The following is a 25703-nucleotide window of genomic DNA, read 5'->3' on the forward strand; positions in this document are numbered from 1 at the left end:
TGATGAAAGAATGCTCATAAATCAGCAAGATTTTTTTCTTTCTCCATACTATGTGCCATCTCATTGATACCAAACAGGGAGGTTAATTGAAAGAGAAATGGAGGAGAAAGTAAACAGAAGCAAACAGAAGTTCCCACTAGAAAGCAAAGGACATTCTTCATTAGTCATCCTACTGTCTTCATAAACTCTGTCCATGCTTTCATAAAACCATAGGCACTTCGATAGTAAAATAGGTTATGAATTTGGAGTGTTCACTGAACACCCTATCTACCTGAAAGGATTCTATTCTGATATTTTTTTAGAGTATTCATATTTTCCTCTCATTATGAATCATGTGTTCAGCAAATTAGGCATATTCGTCTGCAGGTTCATCATCCCAAGTCCTCTTTTCCTGGGTTTCCCTTTGATTAGTGACGCTTGCAGATGGAAAGTGAAACAAGGAGAAATCTACTTTTAGCAATATTGTGATTAAAATAGATATTTCTCCTTTCCTCCCCAGAAAGTATTCATGATTATTAGACCCTTTAATAAAGAAAGAAAAAGAGAAGTTACGTGATTAAACCACATCAAATAAGCACCAGTACTTACTGCTAAAATGATTTAATAGTAATAGCACTGATATAGATGCTCCACTACAAAAATACTCTTTTATATGTGACCATTCCATATAAGCTTCAAAGGATTATTCTTATGTGCTGCCATTGTTTTTCATGAGGTAGGAAAGATGTAAAAATATTTAGAGGATTCAGAGACAAGTTAAAAATATATTAAATATAATGAAATGTTTTTTAAATAATAGTTGACATAATAAGAATATTATCTGGCTATCTCTATGTAAAAAAGCTTCAACAGTTCTGTCATGTGAGAGTTGAGGTAGGTCAGAGAAATTGGGCTTCTTCCTGCTTAGAAAAAGAGAGAAAATCTCCTATGGGACTGTCCTGTGGATGCCGTTAGTTGGCCATAGATGCAATGCAAATGCAGTGGTAGGCTTTGCTGAACAGATGGTTATAGGCAGAATCAATCACTTTTAAGTGTAATACAAAGTAAATAACCTGGGCAGTGATAAATACTAAATTCCAAATTTTGACTACTGCTAACCTATCGCTTCCACATGAACCATTCTTTTTAGTATTTGTTGAAGAGATTTACCCCAGAAGTCATTCATTTGTATCCCAGAGAATTGGAGGCTGTAGATGAGATTGAGACCACAGCAGGGAAATGACTGAATAGCGTATTTGATTGTTATCTACTATTTAGGGTTGTTGTGAAGGAAAAGAAGGCTCAGCTCTCTGTAGACAGGCAAGTTGTCTTCTGGAGGCTGATTGGCATTTTCCATTTATCCAGGAGACAGAAATGGAGAATATGGGTTGATACTGTATAAATGTTTGTTAGACATAATGAAGAACCTCGAGTCAGAAAGCATATTTAAATCCTGGAGCAAGCCACTCAAGAAATTTTGGAACCTCCCAAGTAATCGTAGTATTGTTAAAGTTTAATACTGTGATTACTTAGGTGTGAAACACTGGAGGTTTTGTCAGTTCTTTTTGTTAGCTTGAGGAGTATTTTTAGAATGGGAGTTTGTTTTTAACCTCTCTCCATCCATTATCCTAAAAGATCAAGTCTCTTGTGTAGTAGCCCTATTTGAAGGACCCCTCGAGGTCTCTTGCAGTTCTAGGATTTTTTTCACTGTTGATAATTTCTGCTTTATTTGGAAAACTACTAGATTTAAACATGAGGTTCTCTTTTTATCTCTATGTCATTTAAATTTTGTTTTGTTTTTCCTATGGCATTGAAACGTAGCGAGAAACCATCTTCCCTTTTTCAGATCATTTGGGGTTTGTTTTGTGGGATGCTCTACTTTGCATGCCTCACTTACTTTTTATTTGTTAACTAATTCATTTATGTGTCCAGTAAGCAATTATTAAACATCTCTTCTGTGATACTGAGAACGATTTCTTACAAAAGTCAGTGTAAGATAATAAAAAAGGTATGGGCTTTGACATTTTAAATAAAATGTTTTTAAGTCAGTTTTACAATTTATTCACTATAACTGGCATCTTTTTTTTTCTTTTATTTCTTCTTTTGAGATGGAATCTCACTCTGTCGCCCAGGCTGGAGTGCAATGGCGCGATCTCGGCTCACTGCAAACTCCGCCTCCTGGGTTCAAGTGATTCTCCTGCCTCAGCCTCCCAAGTAGCTGGGGTTACAGGTGCCCGCCACCACACCCAGCTAATTTTTTTATTTTTTTAGTAGAGATGGGGTTTCACCGTGTTGGCCAGGCTGGTGTTGAATTCCTGACCTCAGGTGATCCACCCACCTCAGCCTCTCGAAATGCTGGGATTATAGGCGTGAGCCACCGCGCCCATCCTTCAGCTTGTATCTTAACTGTTCTTAGCCTCAGTTGGGTTTTTTCACAATGTAAAATGGCTATAATAGTACATATATGAGATTTTGAAGCAGAATACTGTAATGTTTAAGAGCTTTGGGAATTGCAATTCTTGCCGTACCACTGAGTGACCTTGGGCAAGTCATTTAACCTGTTTTATATGAAATGTGAATATTGTGTACTCATGGGATTATTAGAATTAAATGGAATACTAGACTGTAAAGCATTTAGCAAATAATGTTCAATAAATTCAAGTTTTAATTTTGTTATTAAGTATAAATGAGACAAAGTACAACTCAGAAAATGTTTTGGGTGCCAACATTCAAAAACAAGAACAACAGAACAAAACTCCTGTCCAGGAAATTTACTGTAAAGAGTTAATGACATTTCCATTTTATTATTATAAAATATAATCTAGTCTCATGATGGATATTGTTTAACAAGAAATTTGTATGTTTGGGTTAAGGGTTTGAGGGTTGGTTTTATTTTTTTTTTTAATTTTTTTTTTTTTTTTTTTGAGACAGAGTCTCACTCAGTTGCCCAGGCTGGACTGCGGTGGCACAGTCATGGCTCACTGCAGCCTCTGCCTCCCGAGCCCAAGTGATCCTCCCACCTCAGCCTCCCGAATAGCTGGGACCTCAGGAGTGTGCCACCACACCTGGCTCATTTTTTTGTATTTTTGTAGAGCAGGGGTTTCTTCATGTTGCCCAGGTTAGCTGGTCTCACGCTCCAGGATGCAAGCAATCCACCTGCCTCAGCCTCCCAAGGTGCTGGGATTATAAGCATGAGCCACTGCACCCAGCCGAGAGTTGTTTTTTAAAATCGTGATGATGAAAGAAAGGTGGAGGATATTGATGTATTTTTCTTCTAGTAATATCTCAAACACAGAGTTGTGTATTGAGCTACATTGATTTTCATGTACTTTTAGGCAATTCACATGGAAATTTGGCCTAGGGGAAATCCTAATTCCTTTAAACTACAAAAGACGAGCTATTTGTTTTTATTCTAATTCTTAGTACATTGGGAAACAAGATCATTAATGATCACAAAGACATGCTTTGTTTGCTCAGACGAAACTCACACATGCAGTACTCAGCATCCTCTGTTAAACACCAGGACTGCCCTTGGGCTTTGGGATGCTGAAGATTAGAAATTGAAAATGAAATGCACACAGCTGGGGAGGTATTTCGGAAACAATGTGGGGTGGAAAGAGAGAAAGAGCAAAACTTTTACTGATACAGACAAGCTGAGGCTTGGCGTTCTAATTCTTATCTCAGATAATGGCGAAAGAATAGTATTTTAATTGTTAAATTAAAAAGTAGGTGACAAATTTGAAAATAAAATGACCACTCTGATAAATGCTTCACTTAAATTACAAAACTCAGTATTCTTTGCAACTTTTGTAGTGTTTCCCAGATTGAGCATCATATCCAAAATAAAACAATATGTAATTCTAGAAATATCTTTTTAGATTTTAAGTCACATTTTGTTTATAATTTCCAATAACAGTGGATATGGGGCACCACATCATACCCACAAATGGCTGTTCTGGGAGGCATTTGGCTTCACATGAGTCAGTGGTTGGTAGTGGTGACGAAAGGCAGCCTTGCGCCAAACTACCAGCATCCCTGAGCTTGCCAGAGACAGGTTTACTGTGAAGCTGGTGAAACATAAATATCAGGGTCCTTCATTTGCACTGGCCCCTCCTAAGATCCCACAAGGAGACACCCATGGGTTCAGGTGTCGTATGTTAATATAAAACTTGCAAATCAGCTGACTTCTGGCTCTTCACCCTCCAACTTCCTTTCCACCACACTTTTCCTTGTGCAGGGTGGCATTGGGGTGGCTGTGGGTGTTTTGAGAATTCCAATAAGGAGAATTTGATCTGGGGGTACATTTAGTTTAGATGTAATGGGATATGCATATGAGGTGTGACATCACTTCTCTCTGTGGTTGTTACTGCTAGCCACCTAGGAATCTTCCCACCTTCCACCGACTCACCTAGTGACACAAAAGTACAGGGTCGGGGAGTAATTAGATGAAGATATGGCCTTGTCCTGTGGAGCTCTGCACCAGAAGCAAGTAGGTATTGGAGGGGAAATAAGGTTTGAAATGTATGGAAACAGAAGCTAGTCTGGAAAATTCCTCATGTCATCAAATACCTAAAATGCCTAATTAAAACAGAAGTTTTCTCCTACCAGGCGTGTACTTGATAATAGAATTTATATAATTATAAACATGCCATAGCTTTTTCTTTTAGATGAGTATTTCTCCTTTGAGTATTTATCAGAATTCCTGTATTTGTAGGGTATAAGTCCGTAGCAGTACTGCAGATACTGAGTTCAACAGTGTGTGAAATCACATGTGTTACTCATCCCAGTGTATCACTGAATCACATGAGTGCACCAGAAAAAGTCTTGTTTATGTGACATGAAATACTGACATTGCAAATTTAACATAAACTCAAAATATTCTACTCTGTGGACATCACAACAAAATAGTTAATGAGTATTATCAACTCAGCATATTTAAGATCAGTTTATTACACAATAAAAAAAAAGTCTTTCCAAACTTGACAGTAATGGCACAAATTTACATGACATTACCAATAACAAATTTTGAAGCCAAATGAACTACTGTTGATAGTTTTATCAATAATGAAAAGTAAACTGTCACATAGAATACAGACTGAGTTATCTTTCTATACTCTCTATAGAAAATATTACAAAAATCCTTGTCATATAAAGAGGCAATCAAAGAGTAATTATAGCCCAAAAATATAGGAAAAATGTTGGTTAGAGACATGGCAAGCACTGAATAAAAAATGTATATGGGGCTGGGCACAGTGGCTCATGCCTGTAATCCCAGCACTTCGGGAGACAGAAGCAGGTAGATCACGAGGTCAGGAGATTGGGACCATCCTGGCCAACATGGTGAATCCCCGTCTCTACTAAAAATACAAAAATTAGCTGGATGTGGTGGCGCATGCCTGTAATCCCAGCTACTTGGGAGGCTGAGGCAGGAGAATAGCTTGAACCAGGGAGTCAGAGGTTGCAGTGAGCTGAGATTGTGCCACTGCACTCCAGCCTGGTGACAGAGTGAGACTCCATCTCAAAAAAAAAAAAAAATGCATATGGCTTCTCTCATATTTGTGGTATTAACTGGAAAATAAATGTTTTGTTGTGGTGTCTCTCATTCTAAATACTTTTATACCTGATTTCATTTTTATATTTTGATATTCTTAAAGAGGGCCTCCCAAATTATGTAAATTTCAGACCCATAAACCCTGGATTTCCTCCTGGTTCCAGCTCTGTCACTTCATATCTGTATGATCTTGGAAAATTACTTAAGCCCGCTGTGCCTCAGTTTGCTCATCTATAAAGTGGGAATGAAAACAGTAACTACCTCGTAGAGTTCCTGAGAGTATTAAATGGGTCAGGTCATGTGGAAGAGCACTTAGCACAGTGCCTGGCACACAGTAAACACCCTATAGATGTTTCTTCTTGTTGTTGTTGCTAGTCTTTGGACTGAAATTCATAACAAACTGACTGTGACTAATTCCTCCCTGCTAAATCTTGTCTCTAGGCAAAGGGATTAGCCTCGGCTAATTCCTCCAGAAAAAACAGGAGTGCACACTGGATACAAGGAGAGCTAATCTCCTCTGCTTCCTGGCACATGAATAGTCTGGACATAGATGCCTCGTGGTCTGTCATTCACAGTAGAGAGTGGGTCGCCAAGGAGGCAGCAGGCGTGGAGTTGAGGGGGAGATTCTCCTAAACTGACTTGATTGGCACTGAAAACCTAGGGGAAATTCTTCTAAATTGACAGGCTGAAAAACCTTCTGTGAAGCTTGCAGAACGAGAACTTCTTGAGGTCCCTCCTGCTCTGCAAGTCCCAGTGATTCTCAGTAATAAGAAATTTGATGGACAGAGGGGACAGAGATCCCTGAGAGAGTGATGCAAAGCCCCCTTCAGAGCTCAGGAGTATCACCCATGTTCTGAGAACCGGGCTGATTTAGGTGTGTCTCTTCCACTGAGATGACAGTATCCACTGGGGGCCTTCCAATACTGTTTTTCTCATTTCAGTCTAGTGTCTTCAGTTAGCAGTTTTATAAACAGTACTTTAGCCTCTGTAATCCCCTCAGACTTGTAATTTTTAAAAGAAGAGGTCACTTAATCTCTTTTCTACAAATGCAAACCTGGTTTTTCTGACCTTTCTAAAAGGTGGAGGCCCTGTTTGCTTGTCAGTGTTCTCTACTGTTTCAATATTTTTAAAACTACTACAAAGATAATGTTTATTTTGATGTTGTAATCTATTTTGATGTTGCAATTTGCTGTCCTTCAAATCATTCTTTTGTATTTGCTTGTCTTTACATACACCAATTTCATCAAAAACAGGACATGGAGCCTTGGGTTCCGCTTCCTTGCAGCCAGCGTCGAGAGCAATGGCAGATCTGCACTTGGAGCCAAATCCGTCTTTCGCTCAGTGTTCCACAGCCTGTTGAGTGAGAGAGTAATCAACCAACAAAAACAAATTTAGTGGTCTAAATTTGAAACTTTAGTAAGTTTGACTCTGTGTTTCTATCATAGTTTAATCTTAAATACTACATGCCAAGGTTTCATCAAATCATTCCATTTCTACTGTTACAATCTGTATACTATAAAGCCTCAAAGATGTTACTAATTTGGACTCTTCTACCAACCTGTTGTGAAGTGTGTTACAAATTTAACCTTGTAATGTCCCTCCTTCCTTATCTCCTTCATCTTCTTGTGTGAGTCATATAGTGTCTCCAAAAGTCCCATTAGAATTACATCCGCAACTCGGCCGGGCGCGGTGGCTCACGCTTGTAATCCCAGCACTTTGGGAGGCCGAGGCGGGCGGATCACGAGGTCAGGAGATCGAGACCACGGTGAAACCCCGTCTCTACTAAAAATACAAAAAATTAGCCGGGCATGGTGGTGGGCGCCTGTAGTCCCAGCTACTCGGAGAGGCTGAGGCAGGAGAATGGCGTGAACCCGGGAGGCGGAGCTTGCAGTGAGCCGAGATTGCGCCACTGCACTCCAGCCTGGGCGACAGAGCAAGACTCCGTCTCAAAAAAAAAAAAAAAAAAAAAGAATTACATCCGCAACTCAGATTACAGATTACATCCTCAAAAAAGTGGATGAGACTCCTCACTGACTTCTGCACCTGACTTGCTGTGTAACTGCCAGGAAAAGTCATAGTCCCGAGGGCCATGTGGGTACACGTTCTCCAGTCATGTTGGTGATTTATTTTCCACTAAAGAATTTCCCAAGGCCTCGGTTTCTGTCCCCAAGAATGGGAGTAAGTGTGGGGATAAATAGCTCTCACTGTTGACATCAGGCCTTGAGTTCCCTTTTTCTCCCCTCTGTCCTTCATGCTGTAATTTATCCTCACGGAAAAGAGAGGCAGCAGCATAGTCATCAGCTAAAGCTGCGTGGTTTCATATCAGATGGCAGTGCCAGTGCTACTGAGAGGTAAATTTCTACGGCAGGTGTGTTGTTTTGGGAAACGTTAGATGTGGTTTTTCCATACTTTAGAAAAGGAGCATTTTTTTAGTCCTTCTGAGACTCAATTCTGAATGCAAATAATTGCTTGGTGGGTGAGTACATCTGGGTTTAACATACGTTTTCCACTGAAGTGATTTACACATAGCCTATGAGGATGAGAATTTAGAGTTCTTTAAAAGAAATACGCTTCACATACTCTTCACATCCTTGTTTAGGGTCATATGACAGATGAATTCTGTACTGTGGTGTTTACTTGTGCAGGAATTTCTTTCCAGTCTACCTCCTGTGGTCTAACTTGAGTCCCAATAGCTATTGCTAAATTAAGCTTTCTCCTACAAGGCCCACTGGAAGGTGGGCCACTGGCATTAGAAGCAGCTGTTTCAGAAGAATGGAGAGTTAAACCTGTTGTGATTTTTCTCAACTGGGAGCAATACGTAAGAAACTTGAGGATTTGTATTGTTTTGTGATAAGTTAGATGTCATTGAAATATGCCTGATTTCTTTAGGCTTGGCAAACCCGATTCCTTCCTTTCCCAGGACCTCGTGTTTGCTTCCCACCATGAGCTTAATCGTTTGCTAACTAGTTCTTTTAAGTCTCAAAACAGTTTACTGTGTAGTGGCTCTGTGTCTTAGGGAAACAACTTATAAATTATAATTATTATCTCAAAAAAATTTTTGAATCCATTAATTTTCATTACAGTTACATGCCAGGCCAGAAATTTAAAATATGAATATATTCATGTATTCATACCTGTGGTTTCCATTTTTCTTTCTGAAACCACATGTCTCATCTTAAGCCAATATAAGTTGTTTTTTAAAAAGTTTATTGAGAGACGTGTTATCTGAATAAAAGCCAAGTAAGTGATATGTCAAATTTGTATGATACTGTTTCATTACAAACTTGACATTTTGTTCCTTTACTAATATACTAGAGGATCTTTTTTCCATTTGGAACACCTCATTAATTTGTATCTTTTAAAAACCATCTAAGATCTAAATTACCACCAAAACCGAGTATATTGGAGGTTTTAAAGCTCAATTGACAATTTAACCAGAAATAAAGATGGAAAATGCTCCTTCTGCTTGCCACGTTTATCAGAAGCCTTTTACTGAAAAGTTTAGATCCAAGGCATTTAAGAGTGAAACCAGGCGCAAAATAATATGTTGTCAGCTATTTCACAATATCAGCAAGGAAGAGAAAGATTCTCTCAAATTCCAGATTATAAAGATGCCACATTCTTCCCAAAAGTAAGCCAGGTAACTGGAGAGTGAAAGGCAGCTAGTGAGGTGTTTATGAGGCTTTGAAGTAATATTCCTTATATGCTGAGATGCTTATTACCTAATGGAGTAAATAAAATGTTGGGACTTTTCATTCAGTTTAAGGGTAGAGAAATTAAGTCCACAATTTTAAGAAGTATGATTATCCCTTCCTACATGGTATGTTGTTATCCTTTCAATGGCAGAATTTATCTTTGCCATTTCTTGAATATGACAAGTGGAAAATAGCCGCTTTTCATTTTAAAACAGTTCCTCTTCCACCTCCCTATTTTAAAGTGCAAGTTTGGTTGTGGTGTCTGTCCATACGGAAGCACGGCCCTCCAGCAGCCTTCGTATTTAACATATTCGCAGATTATGGTGTGACTGGAGCCAATTTTTGTCCGTTGCTCTTCATGATAAGTTCAGTGACCCTCTCTTTTTTGAGTGCCTCTTTAATGAAGCTGGAAACCAGCTGTCTGAAATATGACTATCATTTCTGGGATTTAACAGGCATGTGCCTTGGATAAATTAAGGAGCAGTCAAAGGAGGTCCGTAAATTTGAATACTTTGCCAGCTGCTTTTCCATTAAACTCTGTCGGTTGAATGAAATTAGTAAATAATTATGTTGGTGGGGAATCTACTATATCTAAATGTGATATAATGTCTTCCTTTAACAACAGAGCTTAATTTTTCTTATATACTAGATTAGTTTTTAGGGTAATCTACATTGCAAATTGGTCAATTTGCATCAAAACTATGCCTAGTTGTTCTGATTTGTCAACACCTCTTTTTAAAAAAGTCTCTAACTTTAAGCATGGGTGGGTAAGACCATCTGCTTGTAGAGCTCGCCTGCAGCTCCATCACTTAGCGCACGAGACGGGTTACAGCTGCTTAATTGTTATGGTGCTGAATGATTACCATTCTGTCCAAAATTAATATTTATATATGTGTCCACAGAAAGCATGTGGTTAAACATAAGCAATCTAATTAATGACATAAGGTATTCATTAATTAGTCCCCACCTGAATAATAAGGTGTAAAATAATGCTTTTCACATACAGTCCAACTCTTGACTTGTTGTGTTTGTTTGTTTGTTTTGAGACAGAGTCTTGCTCTGTTGCCCAGGCTGGAGTGCAGTGGCACGATCTCCGCTCACTGCAAGCTCCGCCTCCTGAGTTCAAGCAATTCTCCTGCCTTAGCCTCTCGAGTAGCTGGGTCTACAGGTGCGTGCCACCACACCTGGCTAATTTTTTGTATTTTTAGTAGAGACGGGGTTTCACCGTGTTAGCCAGGATGATCTCAATCTCCTGACTTCGTGATCCGCCCACCTCGGCCTCCCAGTGTGCTGGGATTACAGGCGTGAGCCACTGCACCTGGCCCCAACTCTTGACTTTTAAGATGAGTCCCCAGTAGTGATTATTATGTATGTGAGTAATCCACTGCAATACATTGGTATAGATAAGGAAAAAAATCACCATGTAGCTGCCGTGGAAAGCAAAGAGGAAACTGTGGTTATTTCACTTACTCTAACTCTTTCCTGCCCCTACAAGCGTTGTCCTCTGAATTGTGACCAGTGTAAGAACAAACTGCATAGTAAAAGTCTAGATATGCAATTATGACTACATGTTTGTGTGCCACCCACAGCTACTAGAAAGGATTGTCTCAGCCAAGGGTGGCCTTCCTCTTGTATTTAAGAATGGTGACATATAAACTTACACCATTCTGCTATGAAAAGTTAGCAATATATATCCTGTCTGCTCAGTATATTTCATAATGAAAAATCTTTAGCAAACTCACAATGTAAGGGTAGGGATATGCGTGTAAAATATGATATTTGAATGTCTTAGTTTCCAAATAGTTACTGTAAATACATGACTTGTATTTCTGAATTTGTGAGTGGACTATATGAATATTTGTGTGAGTATCTACACTTTTTAAGAAAATATTAATTTATCTTGCTCAATTAAAATTACCAGTGAGGGAGCAAAAAATATATAAGGGCGAGTTGTGATGTGTTCTTTATTCCAAAAAGCTGAACCCCATGTTGACCAGGAATTGTGCATCTAACCAGCAGAGGGTTTATGAGAGACAAGGAAGAAGAAAACTTCCCGACTCCAAAATGGAGTTGTCCCTACTCTGGGAACAAGCCAGTTCATATAAAGAATGTTCTCAGCAAAAGGAGGACAGCTTGGGGAGGCAGAGTATAAGGGGCTTATCCTGCTGCTATGGGGCAGAATGAACCCTGGGGCTTATGAAACCAAATCATTGCCAATCCCACATTTCTTTCCTCAAAGTCAGACTTTTTCTTTTCTTCATAATCGCTTAAAAAATACCAGCTGCCTCATGAGTTTGTCCTTTTTAAACTATCCCTATTAATAAGATGAATCAATAATATTTAATATTTATTGAGCGTTTACTATTTGCTAAGGCACAATGCCAACTGTTGTACATTAATTATCTTATTTAATTCTCAGGTAGAAGCTAATAAAATCTCCATTGAAGAAACTGAGGATCTGAAAGGTTATGTAACTTTTCTATGGATGCACAGCTAGTGAGCAACAAAATCAGACTCGAGACCCATGTGAGCAATTTCCAAGCCCACGCTCTTCTTTTTTTTTTTTTTTTCTTGAGACGCTTTCTCTGTCACCCAGGCTGGAGTGCAGTGGCGCGATCTTGGCTTACTGCAAGCTCCGCCTCTCAGGTTCACGCCATTCTCCTGCCTCAGCCTTCCAAGTAGCTGGGACTGCAGGTGCCCACCACCATGCCTGGCTAATTTTTTGTATTTTTAGTAGAGATGGGGTTTCACCATGTTCGCCAGGATGGTCTCGATCTCCTGACCTCGTGATCCGCCTGCTTTGGCCTCCCAGAGTGCTGGGATTACAGCCATGAGCCGCTGTGCCCGTCCCAAGCCCATGCTCTTAAGCCCTAGATAGACTGTCCTGCCTCCTGAATTATTTTTTAATTGTTCTTGTGTGTATGTGTATAGTGGAATAGATAAAAATTAATTTTTACGTAATGAAAATAAATTAATATCTATGTCCCTGTTACAAAAGATTGAATTATCATAGAAACAGATGCAAAAACAATAATGCAGGTGATATCTTAGTAAAGTGCCACATTTTTTTATCCAGGAAATTTTAAATGATAGCTGATAACAGAACTTGTAGTTTGCCAAAATAAAAAATAACAATTACAACAACAAAAAATAGTTTGAGGAAAATCAGTTTATACTGTGGAAGATTTAAGAACATTGTGAGCTATTGAGCACTCTGCCTACTTCCTTTCAAAATTTAAATTAATGTCACATTTTTCTGTTGCTGGAAATTAGTGGGCTGGAATTTATGTAGACATTGGCCAATGGAAAACACTCATAGAAAGTGGGTAGATTGTGTCACCAGCATCAGCTCATGAGAAAAGGCTGAGAAAAGTGTATACAAGTGGTAAACATCTTTGCATACTCTCACCTACAAATACAGCAAAATTACTTTCTATATCAATCACCTTTGAGAACAGCCATTTGTTTACTATTTTCATAAAATAAATTATAATGTATCCTAGGTAAGTTAAAAGGATTGTTCAGTCTTGTTTATTGTTTTCCAGTTATGGTCAAGAAAACTGACATGAGAAAGACCCATTATATTTTTCATACTTAAAAGTTTTAGTCTATACATTTTTCTTAAATGTTGTGAATAGACAAAAGTGGCAATTATAGACAAAAAATTATACCCATTGATATTGCCCAAATCTGTAGATCATTGTTATGGCTTCCTGTGATTGGATTTGTTAACGCTATCCAGACACCCCTCTAATCATTGTTATAACCAACTTCATTTTTCCTAAATCTTAAATAGCCAAATATTCACCTAGTATAAAACGTTGTATTATAGTTTTTTTTAATTAATGTTAAGAGCTGTCTCTCACTAGTTTCATTACCAAATTGGAGTACTAAAATATACCTTATTTTTTTAATCTAGGAAATCCTAAAATGTGTTTTTTGCTTGTGTCATTCAATAAACTCACACAAGGAATAAAAAATAAAGGAGACGTGTTACTAACACATGTATGTTTGTGGTTCAGTGGATGAAATCATCCCACATGCAAAGGCTACCACAAAACTCACACATCACACACCACACAAGGCATCTCTTTGCATAGGCTGTGCACATCCCAACATCAGTGAGCCTGCCGTCTGCACCTTGAGCGTTCCACTGTTACTTCCATTATGTGTATGTAGTCCATGGTCAGGCATGAAATCCTAAATTGGAGGAAAATACCAAATTCTGTTCTACCAGTCATCTCTACAAAGCTCTGCAGCTTATAAAGGCACTCTTTCAGCAGTGCTGACTTTATAAAATGTGATTTATCTCAAAGCACCTTTTCCATAGAATCTGGATTTTTCTGGGCTGGCTGACTTAAATCAGGAAAAATATTATTTCACTCATTTGGAATGCCTTGGTATAAATACTGTTCTAAATTGAAGTATGGTATTTTGCTTGGGTAGGTGCATGTAAGAGGCAATGTATTTATTCAGATAATTTTTACACCAAGTTTACAAACTGTAAAAAGAATAAAGTATGCAAACTTTCAAAAACAATTTATTTGAAGCAAATTTTTGAAAAAGTATTGCCAATTGTAGGGAGCAGATCCCTTTAAAGCACATGTGCACACACGCACACACACAAACTTTTTTTTTTTTTTTTTTTTGCTGACACCACCTCACTTACTAGTTGGTAAAATGCAAATTAATTGACTTTCCTAAATAGGAAAGAATTTTTTTGATGTTTGCCCATAATCTGATAATTCTGTGGTGAAAGAGAACATATTTTAAGGAGTCTTGAGTAAACTCTTAAGAATATATAATTGTTTTATGGTGTTTAAAATTACGTCACTGTCATAATCCTTTATGATATGGTAATCAGTAATAAAACAGTGCAGTGAGCAGCAATTAAGGAACATCAAATCAATGGGTGTGCAGCTTGCACGCTGATTTAAACAGTTGCTGATTGGAATAAGTGGATTTAACATGTATGTATTTGCAGACTGTAGCTTTTCTGTCATCCTACAGGAATTGGTACTTGACTAATCTAAGAATGATACCTACTTACAACTTTAATGAGATACTAATGTGAGTCATTTTTTAAGTCCGTGTTCGGAAGTATTATGAAATGCTCAGTGCTAACTAAAAATCTTCCCTCTACTCCAAGGACTTCACAGTAATTGTCATAGTGAAGAATATGTCTATATTTTATGATGTATGCATCTGATGTCTATACTATACCGAGGATTCAAGCCAGTAGCCCGGTGACAACATTATACGGTACTATTTAATATGCTCCCACCACGCGCATTGTTGACAGCAGAAACAATGTGAGTAGTTCATAGCCATACACATCGGCAACTGCTTATACACAGTGAAACCGACTTGACCTTCCCTTGTGAGCTACCTGATGTCTATATAACCCGCTTGGTTTGCCTTTGTTGCTTCTCTGTGTTTATGAGAGTCAGCCTGATGGCAAAAGGAAGCAAACTTGGAATTAATCTTGTTCCATATCTCAGCCAGACAGGCACATATACTCCTTAGGCCTCATTTTTAAATGAGCCGCCTTCTTGGGAACTGCTACTCAGCAGGTATTTCTCATCCAACATTTGTACATCCACTCTACTGCTTCTGTTCTTTGGGGCTTTTTGGTTTCTGTTTTTTTCAACTTACTTGTTTTTATTTTTCCTGGTTTTATGCCTACTTCTACTATCTTGCCCGCTGGTTTTCCAAACTTTGGATTTCTTAGAACAGATGACAGCATTAAAGCTTTCTTTAGTTTATATAAGGTACTCTCATTTATGAAGCAGTGTCATCAGATAAATATTTTAAATTCATTTGGGTTTTAATCTTATTTCCTTTAACTGTCAGTATTGGAACTAAGGATTTCCATGTTGTTTAGTCTGATTTTTTTTTATTCCAGTAAATTCCTTGACCAATCTATAAACAGATGATCCTTCTAGTTCACCTTACACAGGTACACAGTTCTGGTTCTTCTGAGTTGTAACTATAACGTTTATTTAGAATATGGATTTTGGTGTCAGACTGCCTGGTTGGAACTTTGTCTTTGCCACTGCTAGCATTTTGATCTTAGGAAAGTTATCTAATTTCTTGTGCCTCAATTGCCTCGTTATTTGTGAAATAAGGGAAGATAATAATGTACCTGTTACCCCACAGGGTGGTGAAAATTAAACTGGTTAATTCGCATTAAATGCTTAGCAGTTTTCAGCACATAATAAATAGTAGTTATTGTGAGTACCACTGTCCATAGTTAGAATACATGGATTAGGGTGAGGGGAGAGGAACAGATGGGTGAAGCACAGGGGAAGGATGTCGTAAATGAGGTTTTGCCCACTTTTACTTCTTCCTCAAAAGATCGTCTCTGTATTACTTACAGAATTTCTTCAAAAGCTGCAGACACATAGAGGACATACTAAGGCCACCAGAAGTACATTTGGTCATTTTATATAACAGATATTAAGCCTCTGCTTTAGCTAGGCACAGCGACTCATGCCTGTAATCCTAGCAGTTGGGAGGCTGAGGCAGTCGGATCACCTTAGGTCAGGAGTTCAAGACCAGCTTGAGCAACATGGTGAAACTCCGTCTCTACAAAAAAATACAAAAATTAGCCAGGTGTGGTTGGGGTGCGCCTGTAGTCCCAGCTACTTGGGAGGCTGAGGTGGGAGGAAGGATCTCCCAAGCCTGGGAAGTTGAGGCTGCAATGAGCCAAGCTGTGATTGCGCCAGTGCACTCCAGCCTGGGTGACAGAGTGAGACCCTGTATCCAAAAAAAAAAAAAAGACTCTGCTATGAGCCAGGCAGTGGGAATACAGTGATTTACATGGCCTAGAGTTGACCTTTAATGGAGACGATTTACACATTCAGTCACCTATGCCTAGAAAGGTCATTAAAGTCTTGTATTTTCATGGCGTCTGTTAGTAGAAGTGAATTCATCACGGCTAGTTCTTGATTGTTTTCTTTTCCTGTTACACGCGCTTTGATGTGCATACTCCTAGACCTTATTCAAGAGAGGTGTTGGGGTAGGGGGAAGAAAAAGGAAGAATAAGATAACAGAAGAGATGGAAGGGTGCCCAGAGTGTTGATAGAGAAGCAGATGAGGCAACAGCATGAAGATAGAATTCCAAAAAGATGCTATTCCTTCCTGATCTGTATGGGAGGAATGAAACATACAGCAATACCATATACGAGTAAGGCCCATCCTGAGAGGCCTGAGAGTCCAGGTCCATCACTACGGGGTGCAGAAAAGAGCAAATCATCTTGTGTCTCCTCCACCCATCTTTCCCAGAATACAAAGGGGGAAATACGGCAATTAGGGGCTTTACAAAAAAAAAGGAATTCTTCTTTAAAAGAAGCACCTAGAAGGGGGGATGTGTGAAAAGAATACAGGCGTAGTCATTTGCTTTGTTGATATTGAAAATTTATGGACTAAATACATAATATAAATATTTTTGGTGAGCCACATTTTTCTTTCACATTCAAAACTTCCATGAGTCTTTGCCTACCTGTACCAGCAAGTAGACCAAGGACCCGCAGGTCATAGGCTTGAAACCTGAATACTTGCTTCATTTGTTATGTTCCAGGGATGGCTGTGTATCTGAATGTATTTTGAAGGACAGCTAAGGCCAAGAATTAGCCTTGGCATTTAAAGTAATCTGTAGATCTACCTTGTGCTTTCCTACGGAATCCATGTAGAAGACATGTAAAAGAACGTGGAACTGCCTGGTGGCTTTGGAGAACGAAGTGTCTGGTTCTGAGCTCCTTTCATCAATTTTTTCTACGGGGGGGAGAAAACACCTTTTTTTTTTTTTTTTTTTCTAAATCTCCAAGAGATGGCATTGTGACAGAGTGGTTTAGAGCAAGCTCTGGAGCCAGGCAGCCTAGGTGGCCAAGGCGTTACCGTGCCCAAGTTAATCACTCCTCTCCTGTTTCCTGTCTCCATATCCGTATTTAGTGTCTCCACTGTTATTACATCATAGGGTTGTGGTGAAGATGAAATGAGAGAATAATATAAGCACTTAGAACAGTATTAGGCACAAAAGAAGCCTTTGTTATTACCTACAGTGAGCAGGACTGGCAGCAAAGTGCTTCGTGTGTGTCGCTGGATCATTCTGAATCTGGTCAGAGCTACGAGATAGAGGCCTGGGCCAGAGCTAGAAATTTAGGAATCATTAATACATCAGCCAGGTGTTCATAATCTGTGCATTACAGAGCCAGGGCTCATGGAAGAGCTGAAATCAAAGGCGGCATTTTGTGTTTGTGAACATATGTGAATTTTTCGGGGAAGAGAACTCAAAACTTTCACCAGTTTACTCAAAGATCTGAGACCCGGCCGGGCACAGTGGCTCACGCCTGTAATCCCAGCACTTTGGGAGGCCGAGGCGGGCGGATCACGAGGTCAGGAGATCGAGACCATCCTGGCTAACACGATGAAACCCTACCTCTACTAAAAATACAAAAATTAGCCGGGCGTGGTGGTGGGCGCCTGTAGTCCCAGCTACTCAGGAGGCTGAGGCAGGAGAATAGCGTGAACCTGGGAGGCGGAGCTTGCAGTGAGCCGAGATCACGCCACTGCACTCCAGCCTGGGTGACATAGCGAGACTCCATCTCAAAAAAAAAAAAAAAAAGATGTGAGACCCAGAAAAGATTAAGACTTGCCATCTCACAGGAAATATGGTACTACTTATGCCGTGTGTCCCACATGGGTCTTCTTCCAAGATAAATAATTGAAACTCCAGGGAAAGTGTTTTATGACTGCAACATTTTACTAGAAAATGTGGGGTTTTTTTTGTTTTTTGTGATTTCTTTATTTTGAGACAGAGTCCCACTTTGTTTCCCAGGCTGGAGTGCAGTGGTGCAATCTCACCTCAATGCAACCTCTGCCTAACAGGTTCAAGCAATTCTCCTGCCTCAGCCTCCCAAGTAGCTGGGACTACAGGCACGCACCACCACACCCCACTAATTTTTGTATTTTTAGTAGAGTCAGAGTTTCACTATGTTGGCCAGGCTGCTCTCGAACTCCTGACCTCAAGTGATCCTCCTGCCTCAGCCTCCGAAAGTGCAGAGATTACAAGCGTGAGCCACTGCATCCAGCTCCAGAAAATAGTTTTTTAATGGGTCCCCTTTTATATGTCTAGCACTCATTTTTGTAAGAATTTTATTCTATAAAACAAATTTCAACTTCTTAGTAGATAGAAGGAATGACTTTTCTCTAGTGTCAGAACACATACTCGTTAGCTTTCAGAGTAATTTTTTGCAACCTAATATGCATTTCAGCAATTGTTAGGTACATTAATTTTTAAATATGCTATATTATTTTTATGATTATTATTTCTAATGGCGTCTTACAACATGTCTGCATTTTTTTATTTCCTATTGTGGTTTATATAATGTTTATATTGTTGCAATTATTACTTTTAATAATTATTTGAACCTCATATATTGACATCTCCTTTTAACTTCATTATTTAGAACCAGGTTTTTATGGTATTATCAGAAAGTTTATTCTTCCATACCAAAATATTCCTTGTTGTTCTTCCCTCTTTGTCTCTTAGCTTTAAGCTCTCAGGCTCACAATTCTCTGTGAGAATTCTGTGCATATAAAATGCAGATGAAAAATCTTGGTATCTTTCTCAGTACAGATATTTTTCTTATGGTTGGTTTTTAGCCTTTTGCAAAACTTGTGTTAAGTGTTGCAAGTATTTTAAGTATTATGTTAATTTTGACCAGCTATATATTTTAAATGTATTTTCTACTTTGCATTCTACTTCTGATATTCTGGTGTCCCAAAGACGTACCTTTACCTGTAAATCAGTCTACAGCTTTGCATAATTGATTCTGTTGGCAAAAATAATCTGATTGGCTGATTAGAAATAATTTTGTCCACCCTTAAAACTGCTAATCCAGATCATAATTAAGTTGTGTTATTTATTTTGGTTGTGCAGGCCTAATGTAAAAGCAAAAGGTTTACTCTCTAACAGTGATCAGCGTTAGTAATTTTTGTAAACTAAGAATTTCTGTAGAAATACTACCCTATGAGAATCAGAAACTCCAGAAGTTTCGATGGCACTTTCTTTATGTTCAAATCATCAATTAAGCTGTTACAGGGTTCTACTAGTTTATATGGCATATAAAGTATGTAGCATATAGAAGGAATTAAAAAGAAATTATATGAATGTTATGCAGTAGTAGATTTTTATTTTAATGTTTAAAAGGTAAATTTTTTTTTATTATAATTTCGGAGTAGCACCTAACACCATATCTTCTTCACTGTAATTTTCGTTGCATCGTATTATCAATTAGCTGTAAACATGCTTATTTTTAAATGCAATTCAAATGCCTCTAAGAGAATCCTGTGGCAAAGTGAAGAATCCTTTTACATACACAGTACAGATGTGTCAAAACCATATACTGTTTTGTTTACACACATAACAGAACCACCACACCTGAGTGGCCCAACTGAGAGTTACAGTTTCAGTCATTCTATTAGGAGTTTCCTACCATTTGCGTTATGTCAGTAGTGAAAAATAATCAACATAAGCATCTTTGAAAAGCAATTTTAGATCATTAAAGATGTATGAATTTAGACAAAGCCAGGAGATTTGAGGCTTATTAAGAATATATTAGGTCTCTACATTGAGGGAGGCATTTATGTCTCAGTTCAAGGGGAAAGGTATAGCCTAATTGTAGCCTCATGAAACAAGTGGACAGGGGCAGGTACAGGTACAGAAAAATATTCAGTCTTAGTCCTGACTGTTCCTACACAACTTTTGTGAGAAAAAGAGCCTATTCCAGGAGGTTTCTGAAAATAAACAGGATCTTAGAATAGTCCTGTTTCCTAATGGGCTATATATGTGATAAATCATTGTCTATCTGGCTTGCAGTCAAGAGATACTGGGTAATAATTTTCTAAAGAACTTATATGTGCCTTTTCCGAATATAATGTCAAAATACTACATTTGCTCAAGAGTTTCAATTTCTTTCTTTTCTTCTTTTTGCTTATTTATTAACTTTTAAAGTTTCATTATTTGTAGATCTCCTAGTTGTAAATTTCCAAAGTTCTTTGAGAATAAAGAATTGATTCCATTTGTTCTGCTCAGCTATTATAAAGGAGAATGTTGAAATGATGAGAGTGGAGTGCATTCCAAATAATCTGTGAAAAGCAGTGTTAGTTCAGTTAGTTGAAAATGCTGAGTATTTCCTGGAATCATGACTACATTTGCTAAAAATGTGAATAGACAGACTGGATTTTTAGGAGATATGAAGTGCATCTCTGTCGTGTGATGTGAGTCTTATGTCAGCTGCAGCTACTCAATTTGCATGTAAATTCTGAAAATTTTCTTGTCCCATGTGACACTTCTGAAATGTCTGTCTGTTCTTTTTTCCTTTTTAATTTCCCAAGCTCACTATTTGGATAAGATAGTTAAAGGTACTGTATACTCGCTCTTTGTTGACATATCTACATATGTATCTCTATATAACCGTGTATCACTAGGTTTGACAATAGACTGTTTTCCATGCATATTTTTGTAAATTATAAATCAGACTTAAATTATGTAAAATGCCTTGATTTAAAGTATTGAGACTTAAATGTCTGTGTCTCATTTTTATAATTTCGGGTTATCACAGATTTCATTCCTTTGTAAAAGTGTTAGTTTTCTCTAGAACCAGAAACTGAAGATAATGGTACATTTGCTGTTTTTTGGTTTGGGGGGTTTTTTTCTTTCTTTCTTTCTTTCTTTCTTTCTTTCTTTCTTTTTAAGATCTTCATTGTTGGCAATTCAGCTTAATGAGCTTTAAATTCTAAACTAAAGAATCTAAAGAATCACAAATACTCTTATCACAGAATAAGAAATTGTCAATCTAAAGAAGATCCTGGTTAACATGTTGAGAGAAATCTCGTTTATTTCTTATGGAAACTTCTTTGGTTTTTTTCCTAAATGTTTCAAAATACATGTGGTATCATAATTTATGTTTTGTTATTTCTTAAAACCTATAAATACTGTACATTCTACAAAAAAAAGAACTGATAACCTTGTTTAGCAGAAAACAGCAGATTCTCAAGTCTTCAGTTATCATAGAAATAGATGGAAAAAGTTTTTTCAGAAGAGAAAAATTCCCCTTCCCTTTCTCCTCAGATTACCTACTTTCTATTCCTCGTTTGTGCTTTTCATTAGAATATGAAAATATTCATGGCAATATCCAGGCTTTCATATACCAACTCTTACGTGCAGTCAGTCAGCTGCCGTACCTCCTTGTCAGTGGGGCAATTCAACCTTTCGTTTTCATTAAAAACAAAACAAAAAAACACATCCATAAAGAAGATTCACCTTTTATTTATTGAATAACCCATAAATACAGACAGTAATTGTCTGAACGAAAAAAAGCAGCAAAATTAATCTCTTCCTGACCTGATGGTATCCATAAGTGTAATTTCATTGTACTCTTCCACGAGAGACAGTCGAAATAGTCTTCTTTCTGTTAACTCTAATCTTAAGAGACAGAATGTCTCTTTGCGATATTTTCTTTTCAAGTTCCACAGTGGAGGAGGGGACACCAATATATGAATAATTATTCTAACACAGACTTAAACATCTTTAAAAGCAGATTGTTCCCTTAAATTTTGTCACCGGAACAATAGAAGCATTCAAATGATAAGAAGCTGTAAAACAAACCCCAATTGCTATAGCAAGTATTTTTATTAATATGTTTTATACCAAATTATAAATAGCTCTGTCCACAGAAATCTGATGAATAGCCAGTTATTCTTAGAATTTTAGAGCATTTCTCTCCTTGCTTCTGTCAGTGTCATATCACACTCATAAACAAGGACACCAGAATCTACCCAAGTGTCATCCTCATAAACAGATCACGTTGGCTGCATGCCAGATATCATCAGTAGGAAGTGGCAAAAATTGTTTATTTTAAAATGTCATGTTAGACTGAAACAATTATAGATTTTGGATATATTAAATTATTTTAATTGTTTCCCAAATTTTCCCTCCTTGCCCATAAAAGCAGACAAGATAGGATATAAAGGTAACAGCATAAAAGCCTTAGGGAGATTGTCACAAAATATCACTCTTCGCTATCTGTCTTGAAGCACGTCACTACCGTGTTTTTGTTCAGTCTATCAATGTTTTATTGTGGTCCTTATGGTATTTCATTTTGTCCGTCCTAAGTAATCCAATATGCACAGCTATTACATTTAGTTGGAAATCCTGTCGGTCCTGTCCCATCCGTATGCAGCCTGAATCCTAATGTTTGTTAGAATAGATGCTAAGCTGCTTCACTATTTCCTGGGCTTTGCTTATTCTGTGACAAGGAATGTACTCTTGGCATAAAGTATAGTCATTAATACTGGCCTATACTTTGTGCAATTATTTAATGCACTGTAATTTCACATGAATGTACGGCAACTCCAAGGCCAGATAAAATTAATGTTCTCTTTTTGACATCATTCATATCCTCATACCCACTTTCATGCTTTTGGAGTTTGAGGGAATTTTTTTAAGCAACAAGGTGCTTTAAGAAGGCATGTCCTGATAAATGACCAGTAATGTTTAAAACAGATTACCAATCTAGACTAGGGATTCTGAAATTATTTTGTTGAGATGCTGCTTTTCCACACCATACAATATACCTTGTTGCTTGGCTAAAGGGAAAAAATGTAAGTTAATTTTGTCTGGCCTGCAGCTATTTAGTGGATCATTGCATATATTTCTGTCCTGCACAGGTAAGTGGTGTCTCAAGGGTCAGGCCAATCAAAGATGCCACTTGGATAAGAATTAGATTCCATAGATAACGTTGCTGTTTCTATCCATGTGCAATTACAGTATTTGTGCTGTTTATAAAGGCCTGTCCCCACTAAGTGTCCCTTATCTGTTTATTTTAGGTGCAAAAACTCAATACTCAAATCACTGGTGTTTTCCTTCTTTGTCTTGACAGAGGGTTGTCCTGGTCTGTGCAACAGCAATGGAAGATGTACCCTGGACCAAAATGGCTGGCACTGTGTGTGCCAGCCTGGATGGAGAGGAGCGGGCTGTGACGTAGCCATGGAGACTTTGTGCACAGATAGCAAGGACAATGAAGGAGGTAAGAAATGCTGAGCATGAACACAAGTCTGTGCCAGAGCACAGGTTTGTAAGTGACAGTGAGTACATAGATATCTGTTGCCAAAAAAAAAAAAAAAAAAAACTGATCCCCATAGATTAGATTGATTGACAAATGTATGAGTGCTGATAGAATGATTTTGCTCTCCATTTTTCCTGAAACAAATGCAAGATTATTATCGTTCAGGGAAAAGGCAAGGTAACCAAGCTACTGCATAATGTCCATTGTTCTCTGTTCCTTTTCGTGGTCCCCAGGTGACTCTTCTCCTCAACCACAGTATTTAGGGCTCTGTGAATTGGGAGCTCCAAAGCAGTATTTTAATAACTAACATTCCCAAAGATGCAAAGAATTTTCCAGCCTCTTCTGTTGAAAGGCATGGATGGAGAAAAACAAAACAGTAACAGAGAACAGTTCCCTGGAAGCTGTACTCTAATGACGTTTTATCCTTAACTTGATACTAGGCTAAAAAGATGGTGAGATTCCACCCAGTTGAAGCCCTTGGTTAAGAATAATTATTTTTCCCATTGAGCTCAGCCTCCATGTATTGTATTTTAATTTCAGGGAATAGAGTGAGAGTTGGTGATTACCTCACCAGTGATGGAATAGTTGGCCCTGATAGCTGTTTCATTTTGTTTTGTTTTTTGAGATGGAGTTTCGCTCTTGTTGCCCAGGCTGGAGTGTAATGGCACGATCTCAGCTCACCGCAACCTCCACCTCCTGGGTTCAAGTGATTCTCCTGCCTCAGCCTCCCAAGTAGCTGGGGTTATAGGCATGCGCCACCACACCTGGCTAATTTTGTATTTTTAGTAGAGACGGGGGTTTCTCCATGTTGGTCAGGCTGGTCCCGAACTCCCGACCTCAGGTGATAACGCCCACCTCAGCCTCCAAAGTGCTGGGATTACAGGTGTGAGCCACCGCGCCCAGCCACCTGTTCAGTTTTGACATAGCTTTAGCACTGCATTTTTAGGAGGGCTATAGTTCCTATCTGGGCGTCTGTGAACACGTGCCCTGTGTGTTAAGTTGTGTTTCCCTACCACTCCACCAGCCCCAACCATTCTCCCTGCTCTTTTTGAGACTGTACACATGGATGATAAAGCATCGGCTAGAGTGTAGGTTTTGGAGCACACAGATCTTCACTGAACCATGTAGTAATCATGTGATCTCAGACAAAATCAATTGCCACATCTATAAAATAGGAATAAAAGAATTTTGAAAGGATTAAGTGAGAAAATGCATGTGAAGTATGTAGCATATTGCCAGACACACAGCCTGCTCTAAGTAGCAGCTATTATTATCCAGTTTCCCTTCTTTTGCTTTCAAAAGTGCTCATCTTGACTAAGTGAACTTCATAGAAGGTTGTCAGAGAAGATTGAATAGCCTTTGCCTTTCTATACCTATAGAGGGCCTAAACTACTATTCTGTAGGAAATAGAGTGACCAGAACCAACCCCTCAACCTCCCTTCCAACCCAGAGCGCGCGCACACACACACACACACACACACACACACACACACACACACACACACACGCAAGCCTGGGCCGACAGTCATTCTCAAAGCAAATGTTATTTGTGCCTTATCCTTCTGACAAGGTGCTGCAATTCTATCCTTTAGTTTCTAGCAGACTGTTCACTGTTTTCTCTTAACTTGGACGATCAAGAAACTTGAGCCACAGATTCTGAGCTAAAGCCTTTCCTTTCTGCTCCTGATAGATTTAGGCGGCCCCTAGCCTTCACAGCTTTTCCTGCTTAATAATACCTTGTTGCCCCTGACTCCTCTTAACTGTGTGCTTTATAGACATGGTAGCATTAATCCTCTCAAAACCACAGTACAGATGGCACCTCTCTTAGTTACTTGCCCCCAAAGAACCCTCTACTCCAATGTTGCTATTGCCTAGGGAGGAAGGAGAGCTTCTCTTTCTTCTTGATCATATAGTTCAGATTTTGCTTCTAAGAGAAGATTGCAGAGTCTCTCAGAGGGAAGCGGGCTGCAGGACCAAGTCTGCAGAGACACTGCCGAGTAATTTAGGGGCTAATCAACTCTTTAGTATTATTATCAGCTAAAGAGGTTTTTCCTTTTCCTCAAAATTTATCAACTGTGAATTGGCCTCATTCCCCTTTGTTTATTCTGATTAGCATGAAACTATGCTATCTCTAGGCTCCCCTCTCGGAGGGGAAATCTGAGCTGACAGAAGACTCCTGTGGATTCTCTGCTTATCTCACATAATTTGTATTCCTGCCCCAACCTAATTTTGCTGATCTTCTGAGAAGGAATCTCAGTGCCAGCCTTCTTATGCCCTGAGATTGTAACCTGGATGCTTTATAACCTAAGCCAGCGGGTTCTTTGAACTTAAGCATAAGCTACATGT

General features: G+C 38.6%; 1 protein-coding gene across 6 annotated transcripts in view; it reads left to right on the plus strand.

The window, feature by feature from the left end:
• The window catches only part of TENM3 (teneurin transmembrane protein 3), a 1044221-nt gene that overhangs the window by 939165 nt on the left and 79353 nt on the right, over positions 1-25703 (plus strand). For 4 of the 6 annotated variants that reach the window (XM_058436910.1, XM_058436911.1, XM_058436912.1 and 1 more), the window contains exon 11: positions 23172-23318. In XM_058436910.1, the coding sequence (XP_058292893.1) occupies positions 23172-23318 (147 nt within the window). Of the gene's footprint in view, positions 1-20625; positions 20653-22244; positions 22263-23171; positions 23319-25703 lie in introns of all 6 variants that reach the window. The other 2 variants (XM_058436908.1, XM_058436909.1) reach the window with 2 other exon arrangements.

This window comes from Hylobates moloch, unplaced genomic scaffold (assembly GCF_009828535.3).
Source record: "Hylobates moloch isolate HMO894 unplaced genomic scaffold, HMol_V3 SCAFFOLD_3, whole genome shotgun sequence".
Lineage (NCBI taxonomy): Eukaryota > Metazoa > Chordata > Mammalia > Primates > Hylobatidae > Hylobates > Hylobates moloch.